Raw genomic sequence first — 23,417 nt, 5'->3', positions numbered from 1 at the left:
ACCGTGTCCCCAGCCGAGAGGGCGTTGCCCAAAGAGATGCAGCGTCACAGGTCCACTCCTAAAAAGGTAAATTGGCTTGTCCTTGCCCTGCCTTCGGAGGAGAAGGCTACCATGCGGAGAAGACAAGGTCCGCAAGGCCGTTAGGATTCTTTTTTCCTTGTGAAGCGTTGCCGGTGGCGGAGTTTGTTCTCAGGAGCTCCGCAGACCTTTTATCAGCTCTCGTTGATAAGACGGGTCCGGGGCTCGCTCTGAACCATTCCCTGGGCCTTAGTCCTTCTGGGTTCTTCAAGAAGCAGATACCAGACAGGATCAGACACGCGCGACATTGAGGAGCGGATGTCCCCGAGGAAGAGGCAGGGAGAGCCGCCCGCTGCAGGGAAGCTCTGACCCCAAGCGCAGGAGGGAGGGACGCGAGGACAGTCGGGTGGGAGCGTCTCAGACTGGACAGCGGTTCTAGAGGATTCAGCAGGGCTGCGGGGGAGGCTGTGAGCCCAATCATCTGTCGTGTGACACACGGTCTCCCAGGAAATGGCCTCCTCCCGGGTGGGAGCAGCCGCAGGGAGCGGGACCGGGGCCGGCCACCGCGGGTCGGGTACACTGAGTGCGGTCGCCGGAGCGAGAGGCACGTTCTCATGGCCCCGGGCCGGCCCGGCAGCCGCGCCCGCCCTGATCACGTGGCACCCTCAGGTGCTCCCCAAGACTCCTGGGGGAGGGATGAGCCCCGGGACAAGAGGGAGCCTTCGGCGGGATGGGAACGGGAAGTGGATATTGGTCTGCAGTGAAATGCCTCGGCTCCAATCAGGTCATCTCTTTATGGAAAACGTCTGGGTTTAATGCCTTTTTTTAAAAAATCTTTTTCTTTTTGGTGATAACGGGTGGGACCCAGCAAACCGTTTCAGTCCCTCTTAGATTTATTGATTTATTTGGGGTTCTATTTTTGAACCCTAAATAAATTTTTGAAATTTATATTTTGCTAGAGAAGTATCTAGCTCACCGAATTCTTTCAAATGTAATCAGAGTATCGTCTTATCATTCAAAAAACTCATTGTACCTGTAACTATGTCTCTTCTGCTGGTTCCTCGTCTAATTTTTGTTTCTTTCAAACCATCCAAAGATTCGTCTCTGAGGCATCTAAGAACCAGGTTTTCATCTGATTAACTCAGAGTTTAAAAACTATTCAATCTATATAAATTTTTATTTTTGTTTATCTTTACATGGATTTATTTTGGTTTTGTATTTTTAGCTTCTAGAGCTCAATGCTTAATTCATTTTATTTTCAATCTCTTTTTTTTCCCCTCTGCTTACATGTACTTAACACAGCTTTCCCATAGAGCAGCTCATAATTTTGTTGTAGTGTAAGCTATCAATTTTTAATTTTATGCTGGACTGTCTTGTCTGTATTTGTATGCTGGGAAATCTTTGCCTCATGAAAGGTCAGGAAACTATTCTGTGTTTGCTTCTGGAAGACGTATTGTTTTACCTGTCATATTATGAGCTGTGATCCACCTGGAGCTCGACTTTTGCACACGTTGTAAAGTAGAATTAATGTCTTTGCACATGACTATCCAGCTGACCCAGAACCATTAGGTGTAAACACAGTCCTTTCTCCATTTGTCTTAAAGCCAAACTGTGTGTGCGGGTCTGTCCTTGGACTCCCTTATGTTTTATTGATCTGTCTGTGCAATTCCACTGTGACTTAATTATTGCAACACTAAAACCAGTTTTGATATTTACTGGTAAGTTTTCCCACTTTGTTCTTGAAGATGATCTTGGATAGTCTTGACTCCTTCCATTTCCATATCCACTTCTAAGTCTGCCTGTCGGTTTTTATAAAATTCTTTTGGATTTTGATTGAAATTGCATTGAATATATATGTCAGTTTGGAAAGAACAGGAAGCTTTCCAATACCAATTTTCCAATCCATAAACATCATCTATCCATCCATTTATTTAGTTCAAAAGATTCTCTCAGTACTGTTTCTAATTTTTAAAGTTTATGTCATTTATCTTTTATAAATATATTCCCAGTTGTTTGATTGTTATTTTGATGTTATTGTAAGTGACATTTTTTTTTTCATTTTCTATTTATTTGTTTCAAAGTTATGGAACTCTAATTGGTTTCTGTATATTGACACTATATTCTTAGTCTATTGGCTTATTAATAGTAATAGTTTATAGAGTCTTTTGGATTAGGTACATACACAACTATGACACTTGCAAATCATGGTAATTTTGTTTCTTCTTTCCAATCCTTGTATATTTTATTCATTTTTCTTGCTATCTTATACTGTGTAGGATATTTAATACAATATTGAATAGAATCAGTGACAGCAGCTACTCTCATGCTTCTGATTTCAGGGACAAAGAACTCTGATTCTCCATCATGTACGATGTTTGCTATAGAATTTTCGATAGGTATTTTATTTGTTGAAAGAAATCTTTCCGGGCGCCTGGGTGGCTCAGTTGGTTAAGTGACTGCCTTCTGCTCAGATCATGATCCCGGAGTCTGGGGATCGAGTCCCGCATTGGGCTCCCAGCTCAGCGGGGAGTCTGCTTCTCCCTCTGACCTTCTCCCCTTTCATACTCTCTCTCTCAAATAAATAAATATTTAAAAAAAAGAAACCTTTTTTCTACTTTGCTTCCATTGTCATATGTAAGTGTGGAATTTTATCAGATGCTTTTTCTACATCTTTTGAAGTGATCATATGTTTTTCCTGTATTTTTTGGTTTGTTTTTTCCTTTAATATACTGAATTACAGGGGCGCCTGGGTGGCTCAGTGGGTTAAAGCCTCTGCCTTCGGCTCAGGTCATGATCCCAGGGTCGTGGGATTGAGCTCCACATTGGGCTCTCTGCTCCTCGGGGAGCCTGCTTCCTCCTCTCTCTCTCTCTCTGCCTGCCTGTCTACTTGTGATATCTGTCAAATAAATAAATAAATCTTTAAAAAAAATATACTGAATTACATTCATTTTTAAATGTTAGACCCATCTTACTGTCCCGTAATAAACTTCACTTGGTCACTATCTTCATTATAATATATTGGTAGCTTTTACTTATTAGTAGTTATTTTATTATTAACAAAGACAATTATCCTTTTATATGTCAATGGGTATAATTTTAAATTATTTTATTTATGATTTTTTGGTAACTGTACAGGAGAGGTTTTTTTTTCTTGTAACATTCATATCAGGTCTTGGTATTAATTTATACTGGCTTTATAAAACAATGCTAGAAGTATTTCCTCAGTTCTTATTCTCTGCAAGTGTTTGTATAAAATTGGACTTATTTCTTCTTTAAATATCCAGAAATACTCAGCAGGAAATTGTTAGGGGTATGCATTCAGTGTCTTTAAAATATATGGACTATTCAGATGTTTAGTTTCCTTTTGTGTCAGTTTCGTTTCAAGGACTTTTTCTACAAGGGCACCTCATTTTATTATACTTCATAGATGTATTATTTTTCTTTTACAAATTGCTGCAAAGGTTTGTGGCAATCCTGACTCAGACAAGTCTATTGGCACCATTTTTCCAATGGTGTTTGCTCATTTTATGTCTCTGTGTTATATTTTGATAATTCTTACAATATGTCAAACTTTTTCATTATTACTGTCCTTGCGATGGTGGTTTGTGATCAGTGACTACAACTTGCTGAAAGCTCAGATGGTGGTTAGCGTTTTTTAGCAAAAATGTATTTTTTAAAAGATTTTTTTCAATTATTATTTTTAAGTTGTCTCTACATGCCACTTGGGGCTTGAATTCACAACCCAAGATCAAGATTTGCATGCTCTACTGACTGAGCTGAGTAGATGCTCTGCAATAAAGTATTTTTAAATTAAGGTACATACATTGTTTTCTTAGACATGATGCTACTGCACACTTAATACTAATACTAATACGTGATATGTATTAGTTATGTTCACAACATGATACACTGTATACAGTGTATCATGTTGTGAACATAACTTTTGTATGCACTGGGGAACCAAAAAATTTATTTGACTAACTTTATTGTGGTATTTGCTAAACCATGATATCGCCGAGGTGTGCCTGTATTTCAGCTAACCTTTTAAAAATTATTGGCGGAGATTTTTTTCATGATATCCTCTTACTATTTCTTCATTGTCTCCAGAATCTGTAGTGAGTCCATTTTTTTTCATCCCTGATACTGATTATTTGTCCCTACTTTGTTTTAAAGTTAATCAATCATGTTGGAGGGCTATAGCTTTTATCAGGCTTTTCACAGAAACAGCTTTTGGCTTTATAGTCTAATTTAAAGTAGTTTCCTTTCCATATTATTAATGTCCACTCTTATCTTTATTATTTCCATCCTTCCAGTTTTTCTGGATTCAATAAACTGTTCCTTTTTAAACTTTTGTTTTAGAGATTTTGTTTATTTGGCAGACAGAGATCACAAGTAGGCAGAGAGGGAGTTAGAGAGAGGGGGAAGCAGACTCCCCGCTGAGCAGAGAGCCCAATGCGGGGCTTGATCCTCGGACCCTGAGACCATGACCTGAGCCGAAGGCAGAGACTTAACCCACTGAGCCACCCAGGGCCCCCCCATTTTTAACTTCTTGAGTTGGCTGTTTAGATCATTGATTTTCATCCTTTTCTCCCCCCCATAACACATGTATTTAAGTCTGTGAATTTCACCCCTAGCATGCCTTTTATTTCATCCTACAAATTTTGATAGGAAATCTTTCCCATCATCATTCAGTTAAATTGTATTGTAATTTTCATAGGGATATAGTTTTTGATTTATGAAATAATTAGAAGTGTCTTGTCCAAGTACATAGAAATTTTCCAGTAATCTCATTATTATTTTGTAGCTTAATTCCACTGTAGTCAAAGAACATAGTCTATATCATGTCAGTTGTTTGGAAATCTGTTGAAACTTAACTGGTGGCTCAGAACATAGCAGGTAGTAGAAGATGTGATGCATCATCTTCTGTCATTGGGCACTGTCCATATGTCACATCAATCATGTTATTATTAATGGTTTTATTAAAAGTAATAGCCTACTGGTTTTTGTCTGCTCATTCCAGTAGTTACCATAAGAGATATGACAAAACCGGTGCTGTGACTGTACCTTTGCCTGATTTTTTTCTATTCTTGTTTATTTTGAATTATGTATCCTTGAGGCTAGCTTGTAAGGAACACTAATGTTTAGGGTCTTTACTTCTAGTGACATGACTATTTTACTGTTATGAAACTATTTTCTGTCAGAACATTGAGGATCCCTCTCCTTTGTCTTCTGGCTTCCATTAATTCTGTTAAGAAGGGAGCTGTCAGTCTTATTTCGGTGCCTTAGATGCTAATGGGTCTTTTCCTTTGTCTGCTTTAAAGTGTTTTCTCTTCGGTTTTGGTTGTCACTGGTTTGACTGGGATGTAATTAGTGGCTTTCTTCTGCTTGAGGTTCATGGTGCTTCACAACTCTGGCTTGAGATCCACCATCAGTGTTGGAAGATTCTCATTTATTGCCTCTGCAGATGCAGTTTCTGTCCCATTCTCTGGGTTCTTTGTCTGGGACTATGGTTATACCTTTCTCTCTCATGTCTACTTTCTACCTCGTTCTTTTCTGTCCATTTACTGGTTCTCTCTTTAAGTGTGTGTAACCCAGGGGCCAGCAGATCCTGGCCAGCTAGCTAATGACCTATTTTTGTAAGTGGTATTTTATTGGGACATAAACACAGTCATGTGTTTATGGATTGTGGCTGATTTGCACTCTATCAGCCACCTTGAATAATTGCCATGGGGACAATATGGCCTGAAAACTGTAATGTTTACTATCTGGCTTTTTATGAAAATATTTGCTGAACTCCAGTCTGATCCCACTGTCAGATCTATCCATTGAGCTACCAATTTAAATTATGGGCTTCATACTTCTAGAATTGCCATTTTACTTATTAACTTATTTCTATCTAATAAAGATTTTATTTATTTTATTATTTGAGAGAACAAACACATGTGAGCAGAGGGGAGGGTAGAAAGAGGGGCAGGGAGACTGATGCAGGGCTTGATTCCGGGACCCTGGGATCATGACCTGAGCCGCAGGCAGACACCTAACCAACTGAGCCACCCAGGTGCCCCGGCCATTTTATTTTTATTGTAGCTTCTTTGTTTCTAGTGAAATTCTCCATCTTGTCATTTAGTTTCTGAAGCATTTGAAGCATCGTATCTTAGCCCAGACTCTAAAAACCAGAGCCCTAGGAGTGAGCCGTGTGCTAACATTGATGTTTTAAGACCCTGGGACTGGTAGGGAGTATTGCGAAATACCATCTGAAGCCAGAGCTAGAGTCTCAGGGGGCAGTGGCGGTGTACCCAGGTGTTTAAATGTCTATCCGGAGATGCCGACATCCGGACATTCTGTAATTCCATTTAGAGTCTATTGCTTCAATGTTTTTGGTTGTTACTAAATTTTATCTTTTTTGTGGGCCTGGTTTTCAGTTTTGCTATACATAGTAGGTGAGGAGATTACAGATATAATTTGAGACAGCATCAATTTCTGCTTCTGGAAGACACGTTAGCAGCCAGTTACCTTCAGCCAACAAGGAGCTGAAATGATTTGAACCTTGCCTTCATTCCCCTTGGAAACTGGTCCACGTCCAGTTCACACTTTTTCCTAAGGTAGAGCTTTTCGGGGTCTCGGTGGTGCGCCCGGGCGTTTACCACTGCCACTCCAGCTTCCGTGGATCTCGGGCTCAAGCGTTTGGTCTCAGCCCCACGGGTCTGCTGACAGCTCTGCTCAGCTTCTCAGCCACTCAGTCACCACTTGCATGATGGGAAATGCCTGGAGCAGAAACATGGTGCCAAAGGGGGTGCCAAGTGTTATGCTCACCTCTCTGGGCTTCCTTTGTGTCTGGAATCTTGGCCCTGTGAATATTCACTAGTATGGTAGTTGTCTGGTGCCTTCAAATACATTAAGAAATATTTTAGGCAATGTTTTGACTTATTCTCACTGGCAGGATTCATCAGAGACATCCTTCCACAGCCAGAGAAAAACCCTTTACAAGTGTTTCATGCCTCTGTGACAGCTGTGCTCCCACCTCCCACCCGTCCCTGCCTCTCCTCTCCAACAACACATCTCATGCTGGAGTTTTTATACTGTTTTATAATTAGATACATCAAAATCTTATTTTTCGGTTAACTCTTATTTACCTTTATGAATAAGCTTTCCTGAGTGATTTCATTGTTACTGTTTCTTGCATTCCCTTCCTCCTTCTGCTTTTATGATTATTTATCTTCTGCTTTTTTATTAGTTCTTGTTTGGTACCTTTTCGTAGTTTCTCTCTCTCGCTCTCTTTTTTCCAGTGAGGGTCTCAAGTGGTTGAGTTTCAGTCATCTTGTGTCTGAAATATCTTTATTTCACTGACTATGATGATAATTTGATCATAGATTGTTTGTAGATCGATAATTGGTGTTTGATTGTTGGTTTATCACTTACAGAATTCGAGATGAAAAGTTATTGTTCCTCATCCCTTTGAAGGTATGATTTTGCTTTCCTGCATCCAGTGTTTCCTGTGAGAAGTCTGACTCCAGTCTGATTCTCACTGCTTTGTACATAATCATGGTTTTTTTCTTCCCAATAACATGATTTTTCTTACCCTGGCTGTTGTACTTTTCTAAAATGTCTTCTCAGAACTTGCTGGACACTTCTGAATTGAGTCCACCTGTCTTTCTCAAGGTCTGAGAAACTCTCAGTAATTATATCATCAAATACCGCCTCTTCATTATTTCGTCTGTGTTTGTGGCTTGAACTCCGTATGTGTGTTGGCATTTCTGGGTCGATCTTGCAAGAACTGAACTCCACTTCTTTTTCTCTTTCTTTTTCTCTTTTTGTTATATTCTGGGAGTTTCCCTCAGTTCATTTGTTTGTTTAGTCAGGAGAGAAGAAAAGAAAAAACCGGGGGGAGAACTTGCTGCTTGAGTGTGGTCCCTCAGCGGTACGTTCCCTCTTCCCTCTGCTTCCTCACACACTCTGGTGCCCTCCTCCTCTCTGGTTAGATGCTGGAACGCTCATGTGTAAACACCACGTATTTGTGTATGTTTGAGCTTTTGCAGTTGTGCTTTCAGAAGACCTTTTTGGAAGGATTTGCTTCAAGATGTTATTACTGAAAGTGTAAGAATCCCAGCTCTGTGCCGTGCTGCCAACCAGCCCAGACTGGCTCAGTCCTGGCTCCATAGAAATTAAAATCAGATGTATCAGGTAGAAAAAAGAAGTTAAACAAACAAGTCTACCTGACACATTTGAGAACTCACTCCCAAGCTCCAGGGAGACGGGCTGAAGATCTTCTGTGCCCCCATGGATGACAGACCTCAATGAAATGTTGTCACACATCACAATTTTTAGAATCTTCATGTGCCACAGTGTGTTGTGATCGATATGTGATGGTCAGTATCAGTGAAATAGATTCGTCGCATGTGGAAAGGTATGGAAAGCACTGGCTCGTCGTGTGCAGACACGTGATCACAGTTCTCTCTGTCCAGACCAGGTACACGGCGGCCAAGGACAGCGTGGTCCAGTTCTTCTTCTACCAGCCAATCAGTCATCAGTGGAGGCAAACCGACTTCTTCCCTTGCACCGTAACATGTGGAGGAGGTGAGGCGCGGACCACGTGCATGCTTAGGGCTCAGAGTCAGAAATGACATACTTGTGTCTTTAAGGCTGACTTGACCGTGGGCGTGGTGACTGGGGATATGTAATCACACGGCATCCTCCTCGGAGGCTGGAATGCGGTGGTGTTCCCGAAGGCATTTTTGCCTTTTCTCTTGAAGACAGGTGAAAACAGGATTTGGAAAGCAGGTTTTACTTCTAGCAAAGAGCTAGAAAGGTGATTGCCTGCCTTCTGGCCTTTCTTGTTTTGATTGTCTTTAAAGCGGGTCTTCTTTTTAATTTTCCACGGAAGACCTGAAAAACAGGGAGGCCATGTCACTTGCCCAGACTGACCAAGCTCATGGATGCATTCGTTCTAATGTTTTGATGTCCCCTGTCCTCCATCGGTGCCAGAGCAGAACTTAGCAGAGAGAGAAAGGGTAGCTGCTCAGTGGTGAGGGGGACATCCCGCTCACTGCTCGCTTCATTCAAGGGTTTCACAGACATACAGCTCAGGAGGGCTCTGGGCCAAGCGTAACCCAGGGCTCCACACGTGCCGCGCAGATTTGCAGGCTCAAGTGCAGAATCATCGTCTGTTTAACACGGAAGAAGTACCTGCCTGGAGGAAATGGAGATAAGTCTCTTTCAGTTGAAGGGGAATGGTTCAGGACTAGTGCGACCCACGACCCGTGGTTACTGGAGTTGCTAGAGGGACTCTTCATGCTGTTGCTCCCTTAAAAGCAGCAGCAGAACAGTGCTGGGCATTTACATGTATCAAGCCGTGGGCTAGGGCACTCACCTTCACATTTATTCTTCCAAACCTTAAGAAAGATCTTCTTTCATGCCTGTTTTTATGAATGAGCAGTGGAAACTTAGGAAAGGTCAAAAATGGACTCCTGGGTACTCAGCGAGCAAACAGTGTGGCTAGGATCTGGCTCTGGGTCCGTCTGATGGCAGAGCCCCATGCTCTAGGTGGCTTTGCCCTTGTGTCTCCTGAGAACCGTCCACCGCCCCTGGGACCAGGTCAGGGCACGCAGGCTCAGGTAGGGTTGTGTTTGAAGGACTACAGCCAATTGGCCTCCTGCAGACCAGCCCCGTCAGCCCAGCCCCAAACCATTTCTGCCCTGCAGGGCTATCAAATACGAGCTTGTTCAGAGAGCCACAAACCAAGTGCCTCTTCTCCTCTAAACCACAGGGTTATCAAGGAGGGCTCCTCCGCCACGGTCAGGTTCCTGTGCACATGTATGTCAGACCACTGTCTTCTGCGATTTAGGCTCCCAATGAAAGCAGGAGGCAGGTGCTTTTGTAGGGAGCACCGAGTAGCCCAGACCCCCAGAAGGAGCTTGTGTTGCTGGGAATGGAAGAGAAGCAGTCTGGGGGTTGAATGGGGCTCTAGAAACAAGGTAAAAAGTTAACCTTCCTGGTTAGTTCTCCTTGGGCCAGGCATGGGCAAGAGACCACGAGATTATGATCCTACAGCAGTGGTTCTCAAGCTAGGAGCCCTCTCAGCTGGGTTCCCTGGACCAGCAGCAGCGGCCGTCACATGGAACTTGCTGGAAATTCAGATTCTTGGGCCCCAACTTGGACCTACTGAATCCAAAACTGAGGGAGTGGGGCCCATCCCTCCAGGAGATTATGGTGCACGTCCCAGCCTGAGAACCATTGCTCCCTGAAGCGATGTCTTTGGGTATCACCTGTAGCTGTATTAACTTCACTGCTTTTCCATATCTGCGTGACCCCGACCTATTATTTACTCCTGGTTTTTCTTTAAGTGGACCTCTAAAAAAATTTAAATAAACATATTCACAAAAAAAGGATCTAATATGAGCCGTTCCAAGTGGCAAACTCTGGTCTCTTGCCGTAAGTTGAACACAATCTCAAAAACGAATATAGAGACAAAACCCTGGAGGTCGTCCCTTCACATTCTCTCTCTCGATCCCCCCTGAAAGCGAGAAAAGGTTTTGTTGAACATGATGAGCATGGTTCACAGGCAGAAACTCCTCCAAAGTGTTGAGTCACTGACCTTGCAACAGTGACCGCCAGGCAATTCTTACAACACCTCCGATTCGCTGAACGCTGATTGAGGTCAAAGAGCATTTGGATTTAAGACCGTGATCTGCATCAGTTCTATGAATCTCTCCAAACCTGGGCCTCAGGCTCACTTTGGCCAGACTCGTTCTCTAAAAATTACATGACGACGTTTACTTCAAGAGGCGGTGTGGCCGCGGAGCTCAAGTTCCGGGACCTGGATACCCTTCTTGGCTTTGCCACTACTTGGCCCCGAGCCTCAGTCTGCTCATCCAGAAAACAGGACGATCCCCCCCTCCTCCCACCCTGCAGCATTGTTGGGGGACAAAACGACAGGATACGTGCCAAGGAGCCTCGTGCGGAGCCTGGCAGTTAGTGGGTACTCGGGAAATACCTGCTACGTTAGAGTCGAGGCCAACCTGAGTTTTGTTTAAAATGCCTCCGTATAATCTACAGAGTTCTGGCTGTCCCCCCACCTGGCATTCTCTGGGGATGAGTTAGGAGATACACGACTCCATGCCTCAGGGGGAGTGGGACATACCTAGAGCTCCCTGCGTGTACATTTTATATCCAGAAGCAGAACCCTGCCACCGTAGCGTCAGCTGGGCCACGGCTCCAGGGACGACGGAGTCTCTCAAGGACCCCAATGTGAAAGCTTCCTACTTGGCAGGAAAACAAACATCTCTTTCTTTTTAATTTATTCACTAACTCTCACACCACCTTACTCAGAGAGACGTTCCCATGCAGACACATAAGAGAAAAGAGCAGCTTTCCGCTCTGGGAGGGACATTTGTAATGGGATTCGGCTTAGTTTGGTTGATTAAATTCTTGGGAGGAACACAGATGGGTCTTGTACTTGGGTGCTAAGGAAGGACACAGTCCGGCTGGAACCGTACGTGGGGGCACCTAGCCGTGAGACTGCCCGCCAAGACGGCGGCAGGTGTCAGAACCAAAGGGGGGTGTCACGCTGCTTGCGGGGTTCCCCTTGCAGCCCGTCCTTTCGTGCCCACCGGCAGAATTTCAACACATTTGTTCATAATATAGGAAGGCAATCTGTCTTATTTCCTTCGCTTTTAGTTATCTTGGTACCGTCATAAAATTAAAGAGGAAAATTAATTGTCTCTCCTTAAATTATAAACACTGTATGCTTTTTTTTTTGGTCTCCTAGAGGTATGTTTCCATTTAGAACAAAGTTTTTCTCTGATTCCAGGAGCTGTAATTTCATTCTCTTCTTGTGTTGGAGGAAATAAAAACACACACATAAAAACCCGCAAGAAAAGCATTACCAGAATTTAATTATATTAGTAATCAAGTGTACATGGTCAGTGTAACTGCCGTTTCTGAGTTTTTGGGTAGTCAGGCGAGTTAGTTCCCTGCTCCCTAAGGTGCTTGGATGGACTTTCCTGGTCTTGTCTGCAGTCACCTACGCGGGATTCTTAAGACCGGTCTGGAGAAGGTTCCGGAATCTCCACTGCCATCTGATATTGTAGACTCTCGGGCAGATATTGGCACCCGAATAACGTTTTATTGACTCCATTTGGATTTTCGTTCTTGCGGTTTCAGCCTTGCTTTTTATAATGCGTACCAGTCTGTCCTTCTGCACTCAGCTTACATCCACGCCGTGGCTTGCAGAAGGCTGTCTAGTGGTTTATAAAATCAGATTCCTCCGACAAGCAGGCCCTTCAGTGTATTTTTAGACCTTTAGACCAACTGGCCGAGACTGAGAGCTAAGCTCGGGCTTTATTTTTATTTTATTTTTTTCCCCAAAGAGCTCATTCTGGTTTTGAAAAATGGCCTTTTTTTTTTTTTTTTTTTTTTTTAACTTAACATGACACTTAGGTAGTGACAGGAAGCCTGGAATCTGATCTTTCAGGAAATAGAAGCATCATTTTGGGAGTTTTTAAAAATTTACAGCACTCACCCCTTTGGAATGTTCACTTTCCTCAGTGATGACAATTTGAATTTAATAGACTCGGAAGGGAGTCTTCATCCCTTCCCCTGTGAGGGCTTTTGCGGCAGGGGGCGGTGGAGGGGATGGGTTTTGTTTCTCCCTGTAGAGACGGTGCTCACGTCCCCAGGTAGAGAAGTTCATTGGCCTCCGAGGTGCCCCAGGTTCCCCGGGAAAGCAAGAGAGCAAAACGTGGTAGACACCAGCAACCGGATGGTCCGAGGTGGGAGCTCGCAACAATGTGATGTTGAGTGAGAGACGTAGAAAAGAGAGCCAGATTTAAAATAACTACTTGGTTAAAGCAGATACACACAAACAAGGTTACAGGAGGCAGATGCCTATTTAAAAACCTATAGAAGATGAGCAGGTGTCTCTGGGGGAACAGGGATGGGGGTGGCGACAGGTAAAGAGGGCAAGCCCTAGGAAAGGAGGGGGGGGTCTGGCTTGGTGTCAGGGACGGAACAGTGGGTGACGTTCTGCCCCTCCTGGAAGAGGAAGCTGCTGTGACTTTCTCATTAAGTGTTAAAAAGTGTGTAACTTACAAGTGTTCAGGCCTCCATAATCGGTCCAAGTAATCATGCCCAATCTTGGCCATCTCAGTCATCTTAGAAGATACTTTAGTCATCTTACAAGAGCCTGAAGATCATTAAAAAAAAAAAAAAAAAAAGCCGATTTCCTGGACCGAGCCACAGTCTTTCTGGCTTAGTTGGACCATGAAGGGACCCAGGCACTGGTGTGTGCTAAAGCTCTCAGGGGTTCTGCTGAGTGTCCCGGGATGAGAACCACTGAGTCAAGTTTCTTAAGGGGGAAAAAAAAGGGTGTGACAAGGGATCAGTGCCCCGTGAAGGGGCTGCCATGCAGTGTTCAGACTTGCCTTTTCTCTTCTCGTTAGGTTATCAGCTCAACTCAGCGGAGTGTGTGGACATCCGCTTGAAGAGGGTGGTTCCTGACCATTACTGCCATTACTACCCCGAAAACGTAAAGCCAAAACCCAAACTGAAGGAGTGCAGCATGGACCCTTGCCCGTCGAGGTGTGCACCATCACCCGTGGTTTCCCCTCGGAAAAGAAGGAAATCAAGTGTGGCCTAGACTGATTGGTCTTTGCAGAGTGCCATTTGCACCATGTGTCCTTTGCACCACATGACCTTGACTACATGCTGGTGGCCATTACGTGCATCTGTCACCTGTTCAACAGGGAGTAGGCTGACCAGCTCATGCGGTGCAGGGCTCTCCTGTCTGGCTGAGCATGCCCGTGCTCAGAGAGTTGCCTCTACGGAATGACCCTCTCTGAGCATCTCCAGCACACACAATAGGAAAGCTCCCTTCGTCCAAGTACGAGGTCTTGTCCATCTGCTAGTCATAAATGTCTTGAACTCACCATTTTCCCTTTTAAACTGGGTCACCCATGACCACGTTTTGACTTTTGAAGTGTTCACATTAAATGCAGTATAAATAATGCATTGTGCAAGGAAGTGAAAAGTTTTAATGCCAAAGCAGAAAAGCTATGCATAAACTATCCCGTTGCATAATTTAGTACCTGCTGACTTGGATTGCCTGGGGAAGTTTCCTGGCTTTACTACAGTATCTTAAAATAACAGCACAGTATCAAGTCCCAGAATCCCCCAGACATCTGCCAGCCGGCTACAGCAGAAGTGTGCGAGTGGAAAAGGAAGCGTTCTCAGTGGATTTCATTTCCTATCACTGAGCTGCCCATTTCCTGTAATCCCAGGTGAACATAATTATTCATAGAGACCTTTTCGAAAGACAAATTCCATGAAATAAAATGTTTCTCTGAAGATTCCACTAATACGATAGTGTGTTAATATCATTACTATATCAAAAAAAATTTAGATGATAAAAAATAGATTTATCCAATTTAAGAGACACTCTTTCCTCTGACTAATACATACCACTAGTTTCTGTATTTTCGTAGAGCTGGGTATGGCATGTGCCAGAGACGTTCCCGAAACTCAAAAAGGTGGTGGCTGAGTTTTTGGGAAGAGTTCAGAACATGTGCATATTTAGTTTTCAATGTGAAAGAGCTCTGTCTTTTGGGATGTCAGATCCATAGTGGTCAAGTTAACAAATATGTTAATTGACTGAGAAATGACGTTGTCCCAATGATTTCATTTGTAGCGATGGATTTAAAGAGATCATGCCCTACGACCATTTCCAGCCTCTCCCTCGGTGAGTCACGTGTTTGCTTTTTCCATTCTGTGGTTTGCTCCAAGTCGTTTGCCGGGCAGTGTATCCCATCTACAGCAATAGTCTAAAATGTAAGAGGGGTAGATAGTAGATCTTTTACAGAGCTAAGGGAAAGCAGACTTCAACTCCATAATGAAGACGATCTGTCTTAGAATCAGATGGAATGCGCTCTGTCGAACGGTGACGTCTCCCATCGCTGGAGGTATCAAGCACAGCTCGGACGACCGGCCGTGACAGAGGGAGCTCAGGCCTTGAAGTTGGTCAGAAATTTGAGTCCCCTTTGACACCCAGATGACTGGTTTCTGACCTTCTGTGACCTTCTGTGTTTCTGTGATTCTCTAGTATATTGTCTTAGTATTTGTAGTGGACAGATGATTTCAAGAATGCGTTCACACTCTACGTGTTAGCCAGTGTGGTTCTCAGAACGGCGCTGCGCTGGGGCACGAGGGAAGATGTGGCGTCCCCCCCCCCCCCCGACAGTAGCCTCGGGGTCAGATGTGTGAACCGCCCTGTGACTATATATCGTGTGGGGCAGTTACGACATAAGTCTCATGACTCCGAGTCCCGCGTGTTTTCCGTGGAACCGCGGCTGGCCTCTTTCCCTTTGGCAAGCTTGAAACAAACACATGACGCAAAAATAATGTGTTTTTATTTGTTTGCTTTTGAGCTGGGAACACAATCCTTGGACCGCGTGCTCGGTGTCTTGCGGCGGCGGGATTCAGAGACGGGGCTTCGTGTGCGTGGAGGAGTCCATGCACGGGGAGATCTTGCAGGTGGAGGAGTGGAAGTGCATGTACGCGCCCAAGCCCAAGGTCATGCAGACCTGCAACCTGTTCGACTGCCCCAAGTGGGTCGCCATGGAGTGGTCTCAGGTAAGACCTGAGGACGGGACACCTGTCATTAAATCTCAGATTTTCATGGACGCTGGCTGAGTGTTAGCAGTCTTTTCTCACATACCCCCTGAAAGATGTTTGCCAAGTTGTAGACCCCTTCACAAATATTTAGATTGACATCTAAATTTTTTTAAAATGTTTTTTAAAGACTTAATTTATTTATGACAGAGAGATAGCGAGAGAGGGAACACAAGCACAGGGGAGCTAGAGAGGGAGAAGCAGGGTCCCTGCTGAGCAGGGAGCCCACATGGGGCTCAATCCCAGGACCCTGGGATCACGACCTGAGCCGAAGGCAGACGCTTAACTGACTAAGCCACCCAGGCGCCCCTAAAATTTTTTTTTAAGATTTTATTTATTCATTTATTCAAGAGGAGTGGGGAGAAGCAGAGGGAGATTGGAAAGCAGACTCCATGCTGAGCACAGAGCCCGCCGCGGGGTTCGATCTCATGACCCTGAGATCATGAGCGGAGCAGAAACGGAGAGTTGGATGCTTAATTGACTGAGCCACCCAGGCACCCCAACATCTAGAAGGTTGTTTTGTTTTTTTTTTTTGTATTTTTGTATAAGTTTATTTTTGGGTAAGTTTAAATACAAAGTATCAAGGAATGTCATTTCTAACATGTAAAAATGCTGGCATTTTAAAATAAAAGTGTTATGGCATTTAAAAAAAATGTGTCCAGCAGAATGTAAATGCCACATTGATTTCTACCCTTGGCATGTTTCCCTCAAAAACACACAGAGGAGCTCTTCTTCAATAATTGGGATCGTCTGCATTTTTCCCCTTGAACTCCCACTTTCAATCCACTCTCCCCCTAGAAATTTATCCTAATATAATGTAGCTTCATGCTTTATAGTTTTTTATTGATTACACTATTGTACTTTTCTCCAAGAAAATAATGTATGGTGAGTGAAATTAATTAATTTTATTTTATTTGAAGTGAATTTACTTTAATTTCCTGTGACCATAAGGCCCCAAGTATTAGAAATATTCCCCTGGGTTGTTACTATCAAAACAACATAAATAGATTTCAAATTTTGGTAAACAGTTTTACACATAAAAAGTAAATTTTCAGTTGTAATCAATCTGTCTAGAAAATGGGGGGGGGGGGCTTGAAAAAATAGTCCATTGCCAGAATGAGACATGGGTTCAGCAATAATTTTTTTCTTAATTTTTACTCCGATTCCTTGGTTTGTTTTATTTTGCATGTACACACTGGGAAAACTTGTGCACATAAATAAGTAGACTGAGAAGGGGGGATTTTATTATGGCAAGATTATTCAGGAGGGGCCTGGGGGCTCTAGTCAGTTAAGCATCTGCCTTCGGCTCAGGTCATGATCCCAGGGTCCTCAGATCGCGTCCTGCATAGGGCTCCCCGCTCAGCGGGGAGTCTGCTTCTCCCTCTGCCTGCATCTCCCCCTCCTTGTGTTCTAACTTTTATCTCAAAGAAATAAATAAAATCTTTAAAAAAAAAAGATTATTTAGTTCTTGAACTTCTGAGTTATGTGCCAAAAATCACATCGTGATCTATCATCAGAAATCAACATTTTTACTTCTAGAAACTGCAGGGCTTGTTTTCACTCTTATTTTCTTTTTTTAAAGATTTTATTTATTTGACAGAGAGAGTGAGAGAGGGAACACAAGTAGAGGGAGCGGCTTCCCACCAAGCAGGGAGCCCGATGCGGGGCTCGATCCCAGGACCCTGAGATCATGACCTGAGCCGAAGGCAGACGCTTAACCACTGAGCCACCCAGGCGTCCCTCGTTTGTGCTCTTCGAAGTCGCGTCCGTGTGTTTTATGTTGGTTTTAGAGCTTTTATCCTACCACCTCACGCCCTCATCAGTCTCACGACTTTATCGTCACTCGTGGTTGCAAAACAGGGGGCTGTTACCCGAATCATCTTGTTTGCCTTTCTTGGCTTGTGATACTTTCCATTTCTTTTCAACAACCAAATACATTCTCAGTAACAAGAATTCGCTGTCGTTAGGGATACGGTCAGCTCCAGAGTGGAGTTCTGTAAATGCAGATCCTGACGGCATTGTTGGCCTCAGTGTCCAGCTTCCTGGGGCGGCTCCTTTGGAGGACACAATACCCCTTTGGACCGACCAATTCTGGTATAGTCAGACCTTATCATCATACCGTTTTCTTTCACTTTGGGCAGAAGTTTTTTTCTTTCTTGACTGATATGCAGCAGCCTCTCAGCGTCATATGTATTTCAAGTTCATAAATCTTGGGGTCGCCGAGTCCATTTCCCAGAAATAGGGTCTAATCTCAAACCACACTCGGTACATTCGAGTATTTGTTCAGTGGTCATAAGAGTGCCAAGATGACGTCAGAGGGCTGCTGATATTTTTTTCTTTTTTTAATCCTAATTTTAAAAATTCCCGTATAGTTAACATACAGTGCTGTAACGGTTTCAGGAGTACAATACAGTGACTCAGCGCTTCCACACGTCACTCAGTGCCCAGCATAAGTTCCCTCCTTCATCCCCAGCCCCCGCCCCACTTCCCGCCTGGTAACCACCTCTTTGCTCTCTACTGATACTCCTTTTTTGGAGTCATGCATTTGTTGAAATTTGGCTGTGAGCGTGTAGAAAACATCTATAGACTTAAGAAAGAATCTCTGAACTTGGTGAATCAGCGGCAAAGTCATGGTTGTGGCAACAGCAGGCTCTGGGACGGAATTCCACTCCGCCTCTTAGGAACTCTGTGACCTTGAGCAAGGTCCGTCGGGGGCGGGCTGTTGTTCGCTCATCTGTCAAACGGGAGGGAAGCTGGTGAGCTGCAGGAGTGTGGGACAGACAGTTAGTGAGGTGACACCTGTGGGCCACTGCCTGTCCCTTAGCAGATGCCCAAGGGCTCTCAGCCCTTCTCATGGATGGATCCAGAACGGGTGAGGCCGCAAGTTTATACGCTTCGGGGATGACTCTAGAAGAAGAAAGCACACAAACTATTGGGTATCCAAGTGAATTTGTGTTTAGAATAAGCCAGGAAATTGCAAGAAATCACAAATTTTTAAAAACCGAAAATGATCCTAATGTGAACTCTGGACTTGAGTTAACAATAATGCATCAGTATTGGTTCATCAATGGTAATAATTGTACCACACTGATACGGTGTCAGTAGTAGAGGGAATGGTGGGGAGGGCCGGGGCACATGAGAACTCTGGACTGTCTGCTCAATTTCCTGTTAATATAAAGTGGCCCTAAAAAATGAAGTCTATTAATAAGAACAAGCCACATACATATTCACGTATGTACTCACCAGCATATGTAGATAAATTGAAAAGACATCCTAGGTTTCATGACATGAAAATACTCCATTCATCAGCCAAGAGTACCATCCAAATCATAGATAAATGGTGAAAGAAAAAAAATACAAACTTCACGGGAAAATTCAGAAAAAGACAATTCTAACTACTCTTTATCAACTCTAACTACTTGATATCTCTGTAGCATTTTTCCTAACCATTTTGGGCAAATACTCTTTGGTAACCTTTTCACATGATCGCAGTTTTGTAAGATCGATTTCTATAGACAGAATAGAAAGATAATCCTCTCGTGTGATTGATCAGAATTTGATTTTTTAAATGCTGATATAAAAGACTTTTTTTTTCTTCTCACAAGCTAGTTTGGATAATGTGATAAACAATTTTTAATCCAATTTGAGAAAACTTATATCAAGTTTCTTTCATATTGGAGCAGGAAGATTTCAGGGCATTTTAGTTTTTCTTGTACTGTGACCTCATCTGAAATGCTTTTCAGATTGAGAATTGGAAGCCTTACAAGGGAGGGTCCGTGACCCATGAGAACCACAGGAAATCAGCTTCAACCCCCTTCTTTACATGGTTGTCTGGTGGCTTTTGTGTTTAATATTCATGTCAATGAGCGGCTCTCCTTGCATGAGTCGTTAATACCTTTGTGGATCGGTTCGCGAGCAAGGAGTTCACTGGCTTCTCATTTCTTCTTCCAAGTGCACGGTGACTTGTGGCCGAGGGTTACGTTACCGCGTCGTTCTGTGCATCAACCACCGTGGACAGCACGTGGGCGGCTGCAACCCACAGCTAAAGTTACACATCAAGGAGGAATGTATCATTCCCATCCCGTGTTATAAGCCGAAGGGTAAGTTGGTGGTGCCTGTTGAAGTGAAATCAAATGGTGTTTTCCTGCTCTCATTCGAATATTGTAGCATCTCCATTCCACTTGCTTTCTCAAAAAACGGTTTCACCCACAGATGCCAGGTGAGCCGTCCACCTGGGTAGAGAAGCTGGCCCGACGTGATTGAGTGATCTGGGGGGGACTGAGCTCCGACTGACTCCGTACATGTAGAGGGGCTCCTATCCGTCTGGGCTTATACTGCCATTTCTTGGTGGACATAGGATGATTTAATGTAATCCTTGTTTTCAAGAAAAAGAAGCAGGGTGAACAGGATGAGAAAAAGGTGGCGTGGGGGAAGAAAAGGAGCAGGATAAAGAAGAAAAGGAGCAGGAAATTTCCCCCGGGGCTCTCGTCTTTGTTCCCACATTATTTTAGACCTGTTCTTCATCATGTGTCCTGTTGCCTTCTATGGAATGAATTAAGACTTTCAGCTCCCAGTCTAGACCTATAGATGCTTTTGGAGTTTCTTTTTCCCATTTGTTCCACACGAATTAACAGACATGGGTAGCGTCGTGGGCAGGGAGTCTTGGCATCTGCTGTCCGATACACGTTCCTCTCCGTACAGGATTATTGCCATATATTTTAGCGAGGTATCTCCAACGCTCGTGACAGTCCTTTCCTGTCTGGAAATGAAAGAGGGATTATTCCCACCTGTTAGTACCCAGAAGTCTCCCTTCCTATCTTAGAAAGTATAGTAAAATTCTTCTTCGCCATTTCTGGGTCCATTGTTCATACAAATAGCCTTACAATGAACCACTGAACAAATATTTACTGACTGTGTCTGCCATCCAGACAAATCACTGGTTGCCATGGCAAGGACCAATCCTGGTTATAAAACTTTCGCCAGTGAAGTCTTGTCTCCTTCCTGGTGCACATGTCGTCCGTGTCTGCAGTTTCCCCGCAGCGGTGCAAAATGATTTCCTTTCTTATTTCGTAGCTAGTGTTTCTTTCTTCGTATCTTGGGAGGCTTCGAAGGACAGAAAGGGGCATGCGTCTTGCCCTTGCACGATGGTTGTAGTTGGTAATGAGCTCCCTCAGCAACTACAATGATAAAAATTTAAGTAAATCAGAGCACAGATTCCCCTCCTCCCAACTTTCCAAACATCTATGTTACTGGGTTTTCTCTGGCGATTTCTGTATTCATGGGCAACCAGAATTTGCGGCAAAAGAAAGCAAGCTGGTATGGTTGAAATGAAAGCTTTCATATGGAAACAACAGAGTTGGTTTATAAAAGGCATTTTTTAAAAATAAAAGGCATTTTTATGTTCGCTCGGAAAACGCGTTCAACTCTTCTGTGGGATCATCTGGTTGCATGTGGATAATGTGTTAATTAAAAAAATATATGACAGAAATGTCTGGTTCACCCCAGAAGCTGCTTCACGTGCTAAGAGACTCAGCTTGTGTTTGCAAAGCACGACTGCTTTATTGATGAAACCTTCGGCAAACGATGATCATGTCTCCAACTCCCTTAAGCTTGTTGTTTATGTTCCTTTTTTCTTAGAAAAAAGTCCGGTGGAAGCTAAGTTACCTTGGCTGAAACAAGCCCAAGAACTAGAAGAGACCAGAATAGCAACAGAAGAACCAACGTGAGTCCAGGGCCTTCCATGGGAGTGATCAGGGCATAGCCAGTTAACATGATATATGTAATTTTTGTACTCATTGGAGTACAATGATACATTTCGAATCCAAATGACCTGAATTTTCAGACTCTAGAGAGCTTGAGCTGGCTAGAATTCTTCTTTATTTCGCAATTCAGCAGTCCCACTTTGGCAGTATTTGTGAGAAGCACATAAAAGAACAGTGTTTGTTAACTCAAAGCAGACCCAGTGGTCTGTTACAATTAAGAGATTGGGGCTAAGTCCTATGTCTAGATTAACACATATGATTTGACCACGGACCGTGACAATATTATACAAGTAAATCAGTCATTCCACAGTTAAGACACGGCCCGTCTCTACCAAACCAGTTCCGTTGAAATGCGTCAGGGTGGTCGTGACGAGGAGACATCCCAGCCCCACTCTGGCCTGGAGCCGTGGAAAGAGGATGGTGCTATGGATCTTAGAGCCTAGAACCACCGCTTTTACCTATGCGACCTCAGACGAGTCTTTAATTTTCTGTGTCTCATCCTGTGAATGGGCGGATTGGACTGGATCTCTCCAGGGTCCATTCCAGCTCAAAGGTCCACTGACTTCTGTCCACATGTGACTTGGCAAACCCAGAGTGAAACGGTGTCAGTGGGAAGAGAATCGAGAGCACGTCAAGGAAGCCTCTGGGGACGGAGGGGCAGGGACCTGGAGAGAGCAAGGGGTCAAGGTGCTCTGAGGTCTTTCATTCAAGAGTCTAGAAGAACGACTGCGCCGATGGTAGCCTCAAGTAATTGGACAGGACAGCCGATTCCCTGTCAGACGCATCGCGTCTGTGGTGCTGACAAGCTCTTTACCAAGAGAGCATTCCCAGAGTGTTGCAGGAAAAGGGTTCTCGAAAGTAATCAGGTCAGACGGCCCGTCTCCCGCTCAGAGCAGGCATTTCTCCGTCAGCACCTTCAGGGACAGGCCAACCCCCGTCTCGAGAGACAGCTCATTCAACCTGAGTTCTACGCGGGATTTTTCTCTGGTTGAGCTAAATAGGCCTCCTTCAAATTTCCGCTTTCTGAAACAGAAAAGAAACCAAACCCCCCTCCCCCCAAACCCATCTATGCCTCCTCCCATGTGGCAGGTTTTTACAAATTTGAAGAAAGCTGGATCCCAAGGGTGTGGTCTTTCCCAAGCTCATCACTCTTAGCCTTTTCCAGGGGTTTTCATGTGTTGTTGGATCTAAAAACCAACCACATCACTCGTTTCAGAACTTGCTGCTCTGTCAGGGTCCCTTCCAACTGGGCCCCAGCCCAGGGAGCCTCAGGGGAATGTGGATGACTTCTTCCCGGTGAGGAGGCACCATGCCTCTAGTGATGCGGGCCAGGAGAACTGGCGCATCCCCCGTAGGACACGCGCAGAACAGTTCCGCGTGGACTAGCGTCAGGCCTGGAAGTGAACCCGGAAGAAACTGTAGATACTGTGAGGTGAATGACCCCAGAATAGCCGAGTGAAGAAGAGAGGGGTTCTGGGCTCATGACGGTAGCGTGGTGATCTAGAGGAGGAGGGGGTTGGAAGAAGTGGGTGATGCAGGAGACGGAGTAGTGAGAGAGTGAGGAGGAGACCCAAGAAGGACCATGGACGTAAAGATCAAGTCAGGAAAGAGTTGGAGGAGGGGTGTAGATCTCCCAGGAAGCCAAGGAAAAATGATGCGGACCGAGAAAAACACTATCTAGATGGCCAAGAGGGTCTTTCCCAGTTAATTTTAGAGTAGCGTCATTCAAAGGGGAGAGAAGTAAACCTTGCAGAGATTTAAGACGTGAATTCCCAGTTAGAAGAAGGTGGGTGTTTGAGTACTGAAAAAGGAGGGAAGAGTGGTGGGGAAGCTGATGGCAAGAAGTGGTTCTATGGGTGCTTGATGTTTTTACAGTTTTTTATTTGAAGTTAGGATGGCCTTAACTATATTAAAAAATCATAAGATTTGTAGACAAGTCAGTTAACACGTCTCCACCTCTCAACTGCACAGGAAGGG

General features: G+C 44.1%; 1 protein-coding gene across 1 annotated transcript in view; it reads left to right on the top strand.

Annotated features, from left to right (window-relative positions):
- Positions 1–23,417, top strand: part of ADAMTSL3 (ADAMTS like 3) — a 336,362-nt gene that overhangs the window by 190,421 nt on the left and 122,524 nt on the right. The window contains exons 10-15 of the mRNA XM_080807956.1: positions 8,481–8,592; positions 13,455–13,593; positions 14,699–14,749; positions 15,435–15,639; positions 19,631–19,778; positions 21,316–21,400. Coding sequence (XP_080664082.1) covers positions 8,481–8,592; positions 13,455–13,593; positions 14,699–14,749; positions 15,435–15,639; positions 19,631–19,778; positions 21,316–21,400 — 740 coding nt within the window. The remainder of the gene's footprint in view (positions 1–8,480; positions 8,593–13,454; positions 13,594–14,698; positions 14,750–15,434; positions 15,640–19,630; positions 19,779–21,315; positions 21,401–23,417) is intronic.

The sequence above is a fragment of the Martes martes genome (assembly GCF_963455335.1).
Source record: "Martes martes genome assembly, chromosome: 7".
Lineage (NCBI taxonomy): Eukaryota > Metazoa > Chordata > Mammalia > Carnivora > Mustelidae > Martes > Martes martes.
This window is presented reverse-complemented; position numbering and strand designations above follow the sequence as displayed.